Source organism: Thermobia domestica, chromosome 10, assembly GCF_964235325.1.
Source record: "Thermobia domestica chromosome 10, izTheDome1.hap1.1, whole genome shotgun sequence".
Taxonomy (NCBI): Eukaryota; Metazoa; Arthropoda; class Insecta; order Zygentoma; family Lepismatidae; genus Thermobia; species Thermobia domestica.
The window spans coordinates 243,074,033-243,090,861 of record NC_137463.1 but is presented as its reverse complement, the minus strand read 5'-3'; the positions used below and the strand labels follow the sequence as shown (position 1 = coordinate 243,090,861).

The 16,829-nt window shown below is 39.0% G+C and overlaps 2 protein-coding genes across 3 annotated transcripts in view; one reads left to right on the top strand and one right to left on the bottom strand.

Annotated features, from left to right (window-relative positions):
• The window catches only part of LOC145663132 (uncharacterized), a 121,019-nt gene that overhangs the window by 87,349 nt on the left and 16,841 nt on the right, over positions 1 to 16,829 (bottom strand). The window lies entirely within an intron of this gene.
• Positions 1 to 16,829, top strand: part of LOC145661879 (uncharacterized) — a 49,351-nt gene that overhangs the window by 26,938 nt on the left and 5,584 nt on the right. The window contains exons 4-5 of the mRNA XM_081727221.1: positions 9,254 to 9,459; positions 15,776 to 16,109. Of these exons, the coding sequence (XP_081583347.1) occupies positions 9,254 to 9,459; positions 15,776 to 16,109 (540 nt within the window). The remainder of the gene's footprint in view (positions 1 to 9,253; positions 9,460 to 15,775; positions 16,110 to 16,829) is intronic.

Below are 16,829 nucleotides of genomic sequence, written 5' to 3'. Positions count from 1 at the left end.
GTACAAAATTCCCACATCGCGACGTTCATAAATACACTTGGACATCACCAGATGGAAAAACACATAATCAAATTGATCACGTTTTAGTAGATAGAAGAAGACAATCTAGCATAATTGACGTCCGGTCGTTTAGAGGGGCTGATTGTGACACTGATCACTACCTGGTAACAGCGATAATACGGGAGAGATTATCGTTGAATAAATGTAATACTCAATGTCCGAAAACGGAGAGATTTAACTTAAAGAAATTAGAAGAGAGCCAGGTAAGAGAGGAATACCAGATTGAAGTTTCGAATAGATTCTCGGTTTTAGAAGACTCGGAGTGCACTAGTGTTGAGGATACTTGGATTGAAATTAGAGATAGCATTAAAAGTTCAGCAATAGAAAAATTGGGACACGCGGAAATACGTAGGAACAAACCATGGTTCGACCAAGAATGCATTAAACTAGTAGAGAAGAGAAAACAGGCAAAATTACGGTGGCTACAAAATCCAAATGAAATAACTACACAAAATTTCGCAGATATCAGGCGGGAAACTTCCAAAACTTTTAGAACAAAGAAACGGGATTTTTTGAAAGCTAAAATTAAGGAACTTGAAGATAATAGTAAAAATAAAAATATTCCGGACATGTATAAGGGGATCAGCGAATTTAAGAAAGGCTATCAACCTCGTGCTTATATATTAAAGAAATCTGACGGAACAGTTCTCACTGATACGGATAGCCTCTTAAATAGATGGAAAGATTTCTTTGACGATTTGTTGAACACGCAGCCAAAAACTAATGTGCGTGGAGAAAAGGAGATACACACCGCAGAACCGTATATTCCAGAACCCAATCGAATAGAAGTAGAAACCGCTATAAAGAAATTAAAGAAACACAAATCTCCGGGTGTAGATGAAATTCCGGCTGAGTTAATTTTAGCTGGAGGCGAAAAATTGTGGAACAAAATACACAAACTCATTCTCCTTATCTGGAACAAGGAAGAATTGCCACAAGAGTGGAAAGAGTCAATCATTGTTCCAATTCACAAGAAAGGCGACAAAACTGACTGTAATAATTATCGAGGCATTTCTCTTCTGTCAACATCCTATAAAATCCTTTCAAATATTCTGTTAGCAAGATTGACCCCATACGCAGATGAAATTATTGGAGATTATCAGTGCGGATTTAGACGAAATCGATCGACTATCGACCAAATATTTACCATTCGCCAAATACTCGAAAAGAAGTGGGAATACAATACCCCGGTACATCAACTATTTATTGATTTTAGAAAGGCTTACGACTCGGTTAGGAGAGAAACATTATACAACGTTCTTACAGAGCTTGGAATACCGAGAAAGCTAATTAGATTAATTAAGATATGTTTAAGTGAATCCCAAAGTAAAGTCCGGGTAGGAAAATTTTTGTCCACGAGCTTCCACGTGGAAAATGGCCTGAAACAAGGAGATGCGTTGTCGCCATTATTATTTAACTTTGTGCTGGAATACGCCATAAGGAAAATCAAAGATAGCAACCAGGGCCTAGAGTTGAACGGCATTCACCAGGTTATGGCATATGCTGATGATGTAAATTTAATAGGGGATGATAGGAGAACAGTAGAAATAAATGCAGAGATATTATTAAACGCTTGCAGGGACATGGGTTTAGAAGTAAATGCAGAGAAAACTAAATACATGGAAGTGTGTCGGGACCGTAATACGGCAAATTGTGGAGGCGTTAAAATATTAAATAATACTTTTGATAAAGTGGATACAGGGTTTGTATGATAAGTAATGAGACCAGGTCTGGAAACATTGTTTTATTGATCTGATCTGTACAGGGACTTAAAAGCTTTCGAAGTACTCTCCTCTTGCGTCGATGCACTTCTGCAATCGATGTTTCCACGCTGCAAACGCCCCCTGGAAGTCAGCAGCCGGCATGTCCTTTAGAAATGTGGTCACGGCTGCTTGGATGGCTGTGACGTCTGCAAAACGGGTTCCTTTCAAGCGTGGCTTCAGCTTCGGGAAGAGGAAGAAGTCGGCCGGGCTCACATCTGGGCTGTAGGGTGGTTGTGGAAGGACTTCCACCCCAATCCGGGTCAAAAAGGAGGTCACTAAGAAGGCGGTGTGGGCAGGGGCATTGTCGTGATGCAACTTCCACCGGCTAGCGATCGCCGGTCTTTTCCGCTTGACGCTCCTGTGCAGTCTCTCAAGGACTTGTTTGTAGAAGGCGGCGTTGACGGCTTGTCCTTGGGATACAAACTCCTTGTGGACCACCCCCACATTGTCAAAAAAAACAATCAACATTGTTTTCACCTTTGACTTCGACATTCTGGCCTTCTTGGGGCGCGGGGACGCAGGAGTGTGCCACTCCGCGCTTTGACGTTTCGTTTCAGGGTCGTACTGGAACACCCACGACTCGTCACCTGTTATGACGTCATCTTCAAAGTTAGGGTCACTGTTCATGAGGTTCAACAGTTCCTGACAACAATCAACACGTCGTTGCTTTTGTTCGTCAGTCAACACTCGCGGCACCAGTTTCGCACAGATTTTTCTCATTCCCAATTGTTCCGTCACAATCTTGTGCACTGTTGTGTGGTTCATATCGAGTTCATCAGCAATCAATCTCAACGATAATCGACGGTCTGAGTTCAGGAGATCCCTCACTTTTGCCACAGTTTCGTCCGTAGTCACTGTTGTCGGGCGTCCAGCCCTCTCCAGATCCTCAACGCTTTCCCGGCCGTTCCGGAACGCACTGTGCCAACGAAACACCTGGGCTTTGGATAGGGCTTCCTCTTTGTAGGCCTCCGTGATGAGAGAAAGCGTCTGAGTAGCCGTTTTCCCCAGGCGAACGCAAAATTTGATCGCATAACGCTGTTCGATGGAACCCTCCATGTTTGTTGATTTTCCGCCGTGACAAGAATGTTCACAAGGGCTTTGTCCAAGGCTTGTCCGCGCTCCACTAAGGCTCGGAGCCAACTGACGCGCGGTGCGTTGCTTTGCTCGGACCCCCCCCCCTACATCCTCCATCACCGACAAACCCGCTCCAGCGACACGCGCGCCGCGGCGCGGCGAGTCTCATTACTTATCATACAGACCTTGTACTTTCAAATATTTAGGATCAATATTAACAGACGAAAATCATATTCACGAAGAAATTAAATGTCGACTAAAAGCAGGGAATTCGTGTTACTATTCGGTTCAAAATCTCTTGTCGCGAATTCTGTCGAGGAATTTGAAGCTTAAAATATATAAAACGATAATCATGCCTGTTGTTCTGTATGGTTGCGAAACATGGTCGCTTACTCTGAGGGAAGAACATAGACTGAAAGTATTTGAGAACAGGATCCTGAGAAGAATATTCGGACCCAAGAGGAACGAGAATGGGGAATGGCGGAAGCTCCATAACGAGGAACTACATAGTTTATACGGTTTACCCAACATTGTTAGGGTCGTCAAGTCTAGGAGGCTTAGGTGGGCAGGTCATGTAGCTAGAATGGAAGAAAGTAGAAACGCTTTCAAAGTCTTGACTGGTAGACCCATAGGAAAACGACCATTAGGAAGACCTAGGCGCAGATGGGAGGATAATATTAAGATGGATCTCGCAGAGATAGGAATACAAAGTAGAAACTGGATCCAATTAGCTAAGAATAGAAGTCAGTGGAGAGCTTTTGTGAACGCGGCACTGAACCTCCGGGTTCCATAGGCCATAGAGTTAGTTAGTTAGTTAGTGATATATTACAATAGACAAAAAGTGTTTTCGCTGCAAGTGTATCTATCATGAGTCTGGTGAACCATCAAACAGAATAGTTTCAAGCTGAACTTAAAATTCCTCTTTTTTTTCTGCCCACAATAGACTGCTTTCTGGTGGAAATCCTAGAAAACCTTCAATAAGCAATAACACTCATGCAAGGTCAGTCGTATGGCCAAGACTTGTATGCGAAAGTTCTTCTCTGCCCTAACAAAGTTAACCCTTTTTCCTCTGGGTCTTGCATCTTTTCGGCAATTTCATAGATAACAAGTGAATAAATGGATATTTTTACAGGGTAATGATATGTGCTTAAGAAAATTACCATACATGTATTGTCTTTTGCAGTATACAAATATATTAACACATCCCTAAGCAGTAGCTAGTATTATTTAACAGAAATGAATTTCTCCTTCATCTCTCCCAGTAATTTAAATACGTACTAAATAGAGTATTTTCATATTGAATTTTACGTATTTACGCTCATACATAATGTATTTACTGTATATTACTACATACAATTACCGTTGTGAGAAATTAAATTCCTGTAACCTCTCTGTAACGGACACTTTTCAGTAACGGACAAAAATGCATGTCCCATTGGTGTCCGTTATTCAGAGGTTTCACTGTACATATTGTCACACATTATTCCGAACACAAAGAAACATGGAACTGCCGGTTCCTGACACTTCCGCCTTCCCTCCGAAGCATTGGGTGTCCATTGTTGTCAAGGTTTACCTCCTGCCTCCTTTGGGCCATTCTTGAAATCAGAGTATATCTGAAAACTCTATCGAAAACATATCTGGGAATTACACTCTGTAGGGAATACCCTCTACACCTATTGACAATTGACGAAATATGCACTTTTGGATTCTGTATGCGTGGCTTCCTTTACGCTGATAAGAAGCACCATCCGCAGTTTCTAGAATTCAAAATAGGGCCTATTGAAATTTATTTTTCCGCGATTTTGAACAGTCCTAGCTCTGAAACTATGCACCTTTCGCCATAGGTCCATAACTTTTCCTCTTATTTTGATGTGGGGAATCACCTCTTACAGTTTGTCGGTATAGTTTATTAACACCCTATATATATATATAAACTCCCTGGCCAAATGACGTCTCAAAGCGCACGGTTGCAATGAACGTGTGAAGGCAAGTAATTCGGCCAGTTGTTTGCGTAGCGATAGTTGGCGCTAGTAGTAGTGTGCTGTGGTACTACTCGGCTCATACGCTGTGTGTTGTGTAGAATTAAACTAGTTTGAGCCGTGGTAGAATGGCGTCCACGAAAGCAATAGACGAATTCACCAGGGGCCAGATTGTAACTATGAAACAATGTGGAAAGAAAGTGTCGGACAGTCGTGAGTTTAAAATACCATCGAGAAATGTATCAAGACTGCCACAAAGCCTACCTGATTGAGGGACAAAAACGTGCTTCAACATCACATCAACCCAAAGCCCTGTCGGATTGTGATCGTCGTCATCTAAAGAGACTAGTGAAGGCAAATCGTGAAACCAGACGCATCATAACGTTCCAAATCACGAAGGCATTTAATGAGAATCGAGATACAGCAATTTCCGAACGTACAGTGCGACGGGAACTAAAAGCTATGGGGCTTGCAAGTCGCCGCCCCACGCACAAACCGTATTTGACCACGACAAACAAAGAGCGTCGGCATGTTTGGGCTAAAAACTACCGTCAATGGGACGTAGAAATGTGGAAACAAGTAGCGTGGAGTGATGAGAGCCAGTTTACCCTCTTTACAACTGATGGGAGACGACGAGTGCGACGGAAACAGCACGATGCTCTTCATCGAGATTGCATCTTTCCTGTGCAAGCTGGTGGCGGCGGTGTGCTTATCTGGGGAGCGTTTGGATGGAATGGTGTGGGTCCGTTAATTACTCTAAAACGGCACAGAACTAGCGAGGAGTATTTGGAACATCTGGAGAGTGCTGTCAAGCCCTTAATGGAAGACTGGTTTCCGGATGGCGATGGGATCTACCAGGACAACAACGCGACACCACATCGGTATAAGGCTGTTCAACAGTAGTTCACGGACAATAGTGGGCGGCTTGGACATCTGGATTGGCCTGCAAAAAGCCCGAACATAAGCCCGATTGAAAACTTGTGGAACGAGTTGGAAACCCAGCTACGCCTTCTTGACCGGGTGCCCAAGATTTTGACGGAACTGGAAGCAGCACTTCATCAAGCATGGAGCAATATCTCCCTCGACAAATGTCATGCCCTCATTGAATCACTTCCACGACGTGTGAAAGCTGTATTCCATGCTAAGGGTGGAAGTACTAAGTATTAACATACGAGACAAGTCATTTGGCCAGGGTGTTTATATCTCCGGTTTCTTCATCACAATCCCTGAAGATAAATGCAATGTCTGCATTTGAAACATCGAATATTAATATCTTCACCTGAATGATAGACCGAGAACACTTACTATAATCACGTCGCCAAGAAAAATCCGATTCTTTCAACAGTCAAGAAGTTCCGAGTATACATGAAGATAGAATTGCAGTAGAAATGATGACTAGTCCGATGACAGTAAAAAACTAAACAATTATTAATCATAAATGTTCATTTCCAAGTTTAATAAAATGACAATGTCATTTCTAAGTAGAAAACCAGTGATATAAGTATTTGAAGTGCAAGATCTGAGGACGTAGTGTGTTTCAGTACAATTCAGAGTAAGTATACCTCCTTGTCACAGAAAATTTATCATGTAATGGGAAATGCGAAAAAGAAAAAAAAAACAATTAAAGGTAGAGGTACGCTGATCATAATCCTCCTGAGATGGAGGTATACCATACCCCGGATATCTCCCACATCCCTCACTGAATAACATTTGATGATGATCCGTTTTTCAGAGATCAATATTTGATTAATATATACTGGGCTCAAATCCATGTATCAGAACATTGTTTCATACCTATTGGTATTAAATACAAATGCTTCAATTGAATAATTTAGTTACAAAATATACTGCATAAAATAAACAAAACATTACTTGTTCTTTATTTTACTACAAACTACATCGCACTAACTGATATTTTCAATATAAACCATCGCTAGAGGACACTGAAGAAGTCATTGCCTATCGTCGAAGTGCTGACTATCCTAATGCCTTAAACTGAAAACATGAAATAAAATCATTAAGGTATATGTAAAAAGTGCTTTTTTGGCCAACAGATGGTAGAGGATTCTTCTGACTTCCAAATGTCAATTTTCACGAAATGACGACATTCATATAATTCGGTCAAATTCTCATGAAATGCACATTGTAAATACTCCACGACAAATTTAATGAATACTAGAAGAATAACATGTACACATCAGGTTTTGTTTGCTTACTCCTATGGCGTTTAATATAATGCTCTCAACAATAAAGGAAACAAATTAATTAAAAAGTTTATAAATTATCCTGATTATATATATATATATATATATATATATATATATATATATATATATGCATGGATTATTTTCTGGTTGTTGATTCAACTTGCTTTTGGGCAACATTTCAACATCCATCTCTTAATCCTAACTGAATTACTGAAATATTGTAGTGGAGAAAACTAAGGAAAAGTGCACTTCAACTTTTGACATTATTTCCTGTAAGATGAATATTGTAAAGATCCTTACTTTTCAGTGTAAGCACATGTTATTCATGCAACACGTGCTATTGTTTACAAGTATCAGAACAGCAGACGATAGACATAAACCAGGAAGACACGAAGACAGCACGACGGGAGCCGAAGAGGAACGAGCCACCCAGAAATGGCCTGTAAAAATGGACCCAAAGAAGACAGAAGTATCACTTGACCACTGATCACTTAACCTACACCTGCTCCTGAGGTCACCCTGGACAAAGGAGTACTACCTTGCCTAAATCCCTGGAAGCTGCCATGAGCTAAGCAAGTTATCAAAAAGTACTGTATCCTGAAGTCGCTGCAACACGCCCTGGAGGCCGCTATAAGCTACACCTCTTTGGTCATATGGAAGATTTTAAGATATTCGCTTTGTAGATGCAAAAACTATTTTGTAATATTTTTATAAAATAAATTAGGTGAAGGGCTAGAATCCCGGATTGTTATTGTCTCTATCACATAAGCATTACAATATCAAAAACGTTCCAATCACCAATGAAGCGCACAGTGGTTTCCCCTTTTTTCTATCTTTTGCATTTCTTGTTTAGTATTTGCGCTCCTGGACGTAGGGAGAGTAAATTTTAGCTTCCTGTCAGATTTCGTGCATTTTTAAAAGGTATGCATCAAGTAGCAGAAAAAAGACCGACATGCGTAATACACAACAAATAAATCTTAAAACATTCTATTTTAAAATGAAAATAACATTCATTGGTAGTATTCAGTGAATTTGCTATAATATTACCGCTCTACACTCGGGCTTGATCCGTTTACAATAATAAATTACGCCGAGTTCTCGTAATGCTAACTCAATCACTCACTCTATGGCCTATGAAACCACGAGATCCAATGCTGCATTCACAAAAGCTCTACACTGACTTCTGTCCTTAGCCAACTGGATCCAGTTTCTACTCTGTATTCCTATTTCTGCGAGATCAATCTTAATATTGTCCTCCCATCTGCGCCTAGATCTTCCTAATGGTCATTTTCCGATTGAATTTCCAGTCAAAACTTTGAAAGCGTTTGTACTTTTTCTCATTGAAAGCTGCCCATCTGAGCCTCCTTGACTTGATGACCCTGACAATGTTTGATAAACGGTATAATTGTCCAATTCCTCCTTATGAAGTTTCCGCCACTCCCCATTCCTGTTCCTCTTGGGTCTGAATATTCGTCCCAGGATTTTATACTCAAATACTTGTTCTACTAAGGCTAAGGATAGATAATATTACACCTTTTACACATATTTACCCTCAATTTCAGCAAAACTTTTTGATTTGACAATTACCAATATATGTAATAATAATTAAAAAAAAAAAAAAGAAAAAAGAAAAGAAAGAAAGAAAGAAAAGTTTTACTAAGGTTTGGCGTATGGAACTCTTATGAAGATTGTCAGGACGGAACAAATTCCAGTTGTGAACTGTTGCAATTCTAATTGCGTTGAACTACCTTGTTTCCTATTATAAATTAAAGGGTAATTATAGCAACTATGCCTTATCCCCTATTACTAATCATTTCCACATATTCATGAATGACCCGTCACGTACTCAACTGCGAACCGCTGTCTTTGGGGAAGGATAAAATACGAAAGTGAATTATGACAGAATTGATGATGAAGATGAATAACAAGAAACGGGAAAATTCCAAAAAATCCACGGACATAATGATGGTGTGGAATACATTCACATGGCCACATATAGAATTAAAACCCTTTCGCACCAAAGGTGAATTTTCTATCGTCAATCCCCTGTAAGCACATCTGTATTAAAAAACACCAGACTATTTTATATAGCACCTGGTACAGCATCTTCAGTGTTATTAATTGTACTCTACTCAGTTATACCCTAACTTCGTGCTGTTTTATCTTTCAGCACAACTACCGTCAGCACCTGCCAGTAAAACAAGTACAAAAACAACCTCTGCACCTTTGGGAGTCCTTCCGCCGCACCACCATCCAGCTGTTAGCAAAACAATAATAACCACTTATATTGCCACTCCTCTTACTGAGCAAGGAGAAGAAACGAATTCTAGTGTCAAGGCTAGAAATCCATCACCAGTACAAGCAGTCACTTTCCAGGTAATGTGTTCTACAATAGTTTCGTTTCTATGTTCCTATTCTAAGATGCTTCATCATGTAGAAACATGAATGACACTTCATACATAACTTTTTTTTTTTTAATTTGTCAGTAAAACTGAATAACTTAAGTAAAACTTGGAATAATTAAGTTACTTTTTACTATCGAGCGAAATAGGAATGAAGGAATTCTAACGACAGTGAAAAAATTCGAATCATTTCTTTTAACTTATTTACATGTATGAAGGCCTTTACGTGCCGAGAAATAGATGTAAATACACAGGCCTAGACGTCACTCTGTTCAATGTATCGAGACAAGATTTTAAACTTACGATATTTATGAGGTTCTCTCTCTCTCTCTCCTCTTCGTTTTGTTCAAATTTTCACCCTACTGGAAAGTGAAACTCGAAAATGACTATTTTTTCGAAAACGAAACTAACAATTTTGTTGGTTTTGCATATGTGAAACTTTTATTAAGAACCATAAGTAACTTTTTTTTGAAAAAATCCAGAAGTTGTACTTTATTGATTGGGCTGTTTTCCAAACAATCCGAGAACTTTATTTCAAGTTCCCCCCTCATTTAATTACGATAGCAAGAATATTATCTTTGAAAAAGAGAGATGAATCAACAGCGCATTTATTAAACAATTCTTGTAATTCTTTTTCCAAGTTAACTGGGGTCGGCTTTCCGGCTTGCTGTCCTCCACCTCCTTCTATCTTCTGTCATATCCACTGCCACGCCACCTGTACCATATCGTTCTTTTCTTTTTTGGTTGACCTCACGCTCATTTTCTATTCAATTCTATAGCATCCACTCATACTCAGAGATACATGATTTCAAACGTCTTCTTCTTACATGCACAAATCATTTTAGTCTACTTCCTTGCAGTTTTTCTACCATTAGTCTTCTTTACTGCTTCTCGGATTAGTTCATTCCTAATTTTGTCCTTCCGCGTCACTCCACACATCCACCACAGCATCTACATTCCCGTAATATGCAACTTCTGTTTCTCTCTGTTCTTTGCCATCCAACATTCCGCTCCGCATAATACAGTAGATCTCAGTACGGATTTCTTTTGTAATTTTTGTGTGACCGTAAAAATTACAAAATTACAGATTTGTAATTTTTTTTCTTTAAGGCATATTGATACCCTACGGTCACACAATCCTGCCGCTTCGTTCTAGTTATTAAACAATTATCAATATCAAATCATGAATTGAATATTCTCATGCATGAAACTTAAGAGGGGAAGCAATCTAGTTGTTCCCAGTACATATTTGAAATATGAAATATATTACTAAGTTTAACTACTTGGCAAACTCCTATGATTGACAACTTGTTTCTCTGATTCTCTAGACTGTTATAATACCTGACTTATTAAAGTACGATCTACTGATTTTGCAATTCACTTTACCTAGAACTTCTTCAATAAAGCGCTACATACTACATCTAAGTAATGGCTATCAATGCCGATTTATTAGACTTTTATGTATGATACTTGTTAATATTTTTGCCGAGTAGTAGTTTGTAACTAGTTTGTTTTGTATTAATACAACAAATGTGTACAACTGTGCGTCTGGCAAAGTGGCAACAGAAATGAAGAAAACATAGCAGATGTGCAAAAATTTAGATTTAAACCAAAATATTAAAAAATGCTTGGTATTTATTTAAATTAACTAATTTTAAATTTAGTTTTGTTTAATACACAATGTGTGGTATAGTGTGCCAGACTTCATTAAAAAAAAAAAAAAAAAGAGAGAGAGAGAGAAATCACATTTTTTGTTTTTCCACGCCAGACTCTCTCTCTCCTGTACATCAGATTTAACACGAAACGTATAGGAGAATACTCGGAATAACAGATATAAAACTAAATTCCTAAGCAATGCAGCCCAAGAAAGCAAAATGCATGAAACTAGAAGCAATATATTATCTAAAATTCCCTGCAATGTATGATCAATGCACTGGTTTCCAATTTAGTTTTCCAGACTCGAGCCAATCGAACCCTGAACCTCTTAATCAAAAAAAAAAAAAAAAATCCTAATTGTTTCACGATGCAGTGTCAACACTAAAACTATGTGCACTCACTAGTAAGCAAACTCGGGACATCATCATGTGTCAAACAACTTATACAACCAATGTATTTAATAACTTATTACTTCTGAAAGCGGTTCGTACGTTAATAGTACATGAAGCAGTTTAATATTCAATATTATTTTCCTGTTTAGTTTTGCTTAAAACAAAATGCAATATGGTGTAGTGCGTCAGACCCTATAAAAAGAGAAGAAAAAAAAAAACTTCCTTGTACAATAACAGAGTTCACGCTGAAATTCTGATGTTGATTTCTCTGAATTTACATGATTGAATATGTAAATTTTCCCTGACAGATATGATTAGATTTAGAATATATATTTAATCTTTTAATTGGGCTCCACATCCCCAACGCTCTACATTTTGTTTTTGTAATACAGTTTAAGCTTATTTTTTCACTGTAACTCATTGTTTCTCATTTAAGCTTATTAACTCACTATATTGTGAGTTAGACTTCCTGTATTTGCAATACAATGCAATACAACACCAGTACCAAAATAATGATACACTAATGATTTGTATATTATTTCGCGGCATTCTTAACACATTCACAAACATAAACATCATACTTTGACCTATCTCTCTAACTAACAAAAAATTGGTTACTTATCAATACCTACCTCCCGTGGAAAAACTAAATATTCTCCAAACGTATTGAAACAACAAGCTAGTTCCCGTCTTCAGTGTTATGAATACTAAAAACAATGAGCAAAGCACAGTAGGCGAAAGAAAGAACAAGCTGAGTTGAGAGAAGCGTAGTGTCTATGCTATGTCACTATTGCCAGATCCAAAATATACATCAAAGGTACGTAGTAAGATTTCATCAATGTTGCCAAAATCCAGATTTAAAGCTCGTTTTTATTTATGAATAAAGATATTTATATTAAAGATATCCATATTTATATTTATGAATTTGTGTGTATGTTGTTTTAGGTGAAGTTACAAGATGGTCCATCTGCCTATGAAACTCATTTTCTACTGTAACTGCTTGAGATCTATTTAATAACCAATGTATTTCAATTTGAAAATAACTACTTTTTTCAAAATGATGGCCTAGCATTGCGGAATACACTATCTCTGATACTGTGTTATACTGTTCTAAATCAGACAGATACCTCTACTTTAAAACAAGATATATTTAAGTATATTAGATATTACCGTTATCCCGATAACATTTTACTACTTGTACGTGATGAAAATTCTCTTTTACAAATATTTGAACAAGTCCACAATCAGCATCCTTGGCTGAAGTTCGCCCTCGAGTGTGAATCTGATAACTGTCTTCCTTTTCTAGATTTACTAATTACCCGATCACACAATAAAATTATAACGAAAGTATAGCGAAAATCCACTGTAGGCAATACTTACATACATCTACAGTCAGCCCATCCACGACTGTACAAGGCCAATATTAGGAAGAATTTCTTTCATAGAGCATTATTAATTTCTGATCGTTTAAATGATCTCAATAATGAAATACAGTTTTTTATATCAAATAAGACCCCCAAAAAAAAGTTTATAAGTTGCGTATATTACAAAAATGGTTTAATCAAACACGTAGATTGGTGCAAGTCCCTAAAACACTTACTCCCAAAGAAGTGAAAACTTGGATAGGAATTCCTTACTTTCCACAATTATTGAGAAAAATTCAACGTATTCTTGCAAACTGTAACATATCTGCGTCCAATATTTCCTTGCAAAGTTTAGTAACCATCTTACCGATTTTAAAAGTTATTTTGTTGATGCACTAAATACGTAGGTCAGGTATTTATCCTGCTCAATGTGAATGTAACTCTATATATACAGCTGATGATCATCAGAGAAATGGAAACACCTGTAGTTGGCAACACATCAGATGTATGGGTTGGCAGTGGTGTCGTGGCGCCCGCAGCGACGGACCACTGGTGGTTGTGTGTTAGGTCGGTCTCCATACTACGTCAGGCGCAGTGGAACAGCAGTGTCCAGTGGCTGCAGCAGACGGAGGTAGTGTAAAATGGGAGACCTCTCAGATTTTCAAAGAGGGCAAATTGTTGGTGCGCGGTTATGTGGAGTGAGTGTGACGGCAGTGGCTACTGTGTTAGGTGTGTCGCGTGGGACAGTGTCGAAGGTGATGACGGCCTACACAACACACAGGAAAACCACATCGGGGTAGCGGAACAGTGGGCGGAAGAAAATCATGAGTAACAGGTCACGCCGGGTATTAAAGCGCATTGTAACGCAGAACCGTCGTGCCACTGCGGAGCAAGTGACGGAGGAACTCAATCAGCACCTCCCCCACCCTGTTTCGACAATCACAGTCCGCCGCGAATTACATGACATGAACTTACGGGGTCGTGTTGCACAGGCCAAACCGCTCATCAGGGACCATAACGCTTTCGCACGCCGCAAATGGTGCCGCGACCATGCCACTTGGACCGTTGAGGACTGGAAACGTGTGATATGGTCGGATGAGTCATCCTTCACCCTATTCCCAACCACGGGCCGTGTTTTTGTGTGGAAAACGCCCAAAGAAGCTTATGATCTGCAGTGTCTCCGCCCAACTGTGAAACACGGCGGCGGCTCGGTGATGCTGTGGGCCGCCATATCATGGTTTTCATTGGGTCCTGTGGTCACACTTAGCGGACGAATCACTGCCAACGAATATGTCGCAATTTTAGGAGACCACTTGCATCCTATGGTCCGGATGTTGTTCCCGGACAATGACGCCATCTTCCAGGATGGTAATGCACCCATTCACACAGCTGGCGTTGTTGCAGCGTGGTTTGAGGAACATCGGGATGAAGTTTAACACCTCCCCTGGCCCGCCCAATCCCCAGATCTCAACATAATTGAACATCTGTGGTCCGTCTTGGAAACATGACTCCGGCGACGATTTCCACCTCCATCCTCTCTCACAGAACTGGCCGATGCCCTGCACGAGGAATGGTGTAAAATTCCACTTGCTACCATTCACGACTTCTATGTCTCCATCCCACGTCGCATCAAGGTTGTTCTGAAGGCGAAAGGTGGCCCGACACCATATTAATCTGGTAAGTTGTTGCTTCGTTCAGGTGTTTCCATTTTTCTGATCACCATCTGTAGGTCAAACCACACGCAATATTAACAGCCTAACACCCTAATATTAACTAGAAAATGATAAAAGTCACAAGAGGAGGACATGTCGGGATTGTCAATTCAAGTAAAACTACATACAATATAAGGCAGGTTAATGTGATACGGTTTAAAAAAAAAAAAAAAAAAAAACCTGCAAGATTAAAGAATCATTCCGCTTTAAATCTGAATTTTGGCAACATTGATAAAATCTGCTTACCTATCTTTAATGTATATTTAGATCTCGCAACAGCGACATAAGAAATAGCTCTTTCTTCATGTTAACCCTTTCTTTCACTCACTGTGCTCTGCTCGTTGCTTTAGTACCTATTTCTCACGTTATATTTATTGGGTGGTATGTATTCCTTATTCCATGCCTTTTTTTTTTTTTTTTTTTTTTTTTTTTTTTTTTTTTTTTTTTTTTTTTAACTTTACCTTACCTTACCTTACCTTACCACTGAAGACGGAACAACCTTGTTGTTTCGACACGTTTGGAGAACATTCAGTTTTCCCACGGAAGGATATATACTGGTAAGTAACCAATTTTTTGTTAAACATCACAGTTTGACCTATCTCTCTGACTATCCAGAACCAATAAACCTAATTTATTTTTTCTTCTTTCAGAGCATGAATTTTTAACACGGCGCTCTTCAGGCTTTAGTGTTCTTTACTAATAAAGATTATTTTCTTTTTTCAGCCCTTTTCCTGTCTTCTTTCTATTGATTCTTGGAGGTATTTATACTTTCCATAAGCAGACTGGCAGATAAAAAAAATAACCCCTGTCTCTTTTGTAAAACATAGCAGATTTCCCCACGTTTGGCATATTTTGAAGCATTTTCCTGACTTTCAAGATCAGTGTGAACCCTGAATAAAGTGGAAGTATCGGCATAATCACAGAACAATAATCAAAGATATACTAAAGTCTGTCTGTTACAACAAAAGCTACTGGATCAGAAAGCTCAAATTCTGCCCCAACTAATCATTTTATTCAAGATTTCACTCTCACATATAAAGATTCCGATACGAGTAATTATTAATCCTTTTATCGGAATGCCCGTCATACCATGAACATAAATATCGATAATGAAATTTGTAATAGCATTGTTAACTAATGTTCTATTATGTATTTTTCTTTTCCAGAATCAAATCCTGCATCCACCTCGTTCTCAATACCGCTATGTTCCTGTGGCAGCCGCTGGGCCTCCTTCTCCTGTCATTGCCCACCCTCCTCTCCCTGCAACTCCTCCAGTGGTGGCCAATTCTCCTGTGGCCACCAACGCTCATCCTGCAACCCTTCCTGCTTTTGCCGCCCCTCATGCTTTGCCTGCTGCTCCCAGCGTTAATTATGGTCACACTGCTGCCTCTACCATTGGACACCGCGTGGTTGTGGCTCCTCCCATTGGTTACAGTTACATTTACGGGCTCCCTCCTGGCTTTGTCATTCCTACTCCTCACTATTCAGGTCATTCCAGTTGTAAGTATGACAACATTTATTTATTTATTTATTTTAGATTAAACTCTCCATCATTTCTGATGTATTACAGTGTTCTGTCTCATAGAGAAAGTTTGTAAATCGGAAGCACTAGTATTTCGGCAATATAAGCTTATATTGCATACAGACTTAACGCAAAAATATATTAATTTCTCATCTTTTTACACGAGGAAGCATGAGCTTTGGGAAGAGTTCTCATTCTGTGAACACTGAGCACGCTGACTGCAATTTACTAGCAGTTATTTTATCCTTATCTACGATACAACTTGCTACTTGAATTAATACGATGTATATTCGATAATGATTTAAAAAGTATTTAACGCGCTGAAAAGGGACGTCAAACACCAATTTATCTACGGATTTAAGAGATAGCCGATACTTGTATTTATAAAAACGCAATAGTACTTGTATTTATTCCATGAACTCATATTTTATGAAGATTGGGAAAATATATGAATGTCTCGTTTGGTAGTTCATTACTCTAAATAAGGGATGCACGTAAGCAACAAAATTTTAGTAGCCCAGAAAAAAAGCTACTAGTCCACATCCCACATAGAAATCATTAATTACCTTCGGTATTTTAGCAGTGATATTGAAAACTCGCCCGCACCTATGAACCACTCGCCATGGGCGAAAGGGCGAGTGGTTATTTGCATCCCTGCTCTAAATAGAACAATACATAAGTGTTACATTATTCTAGTG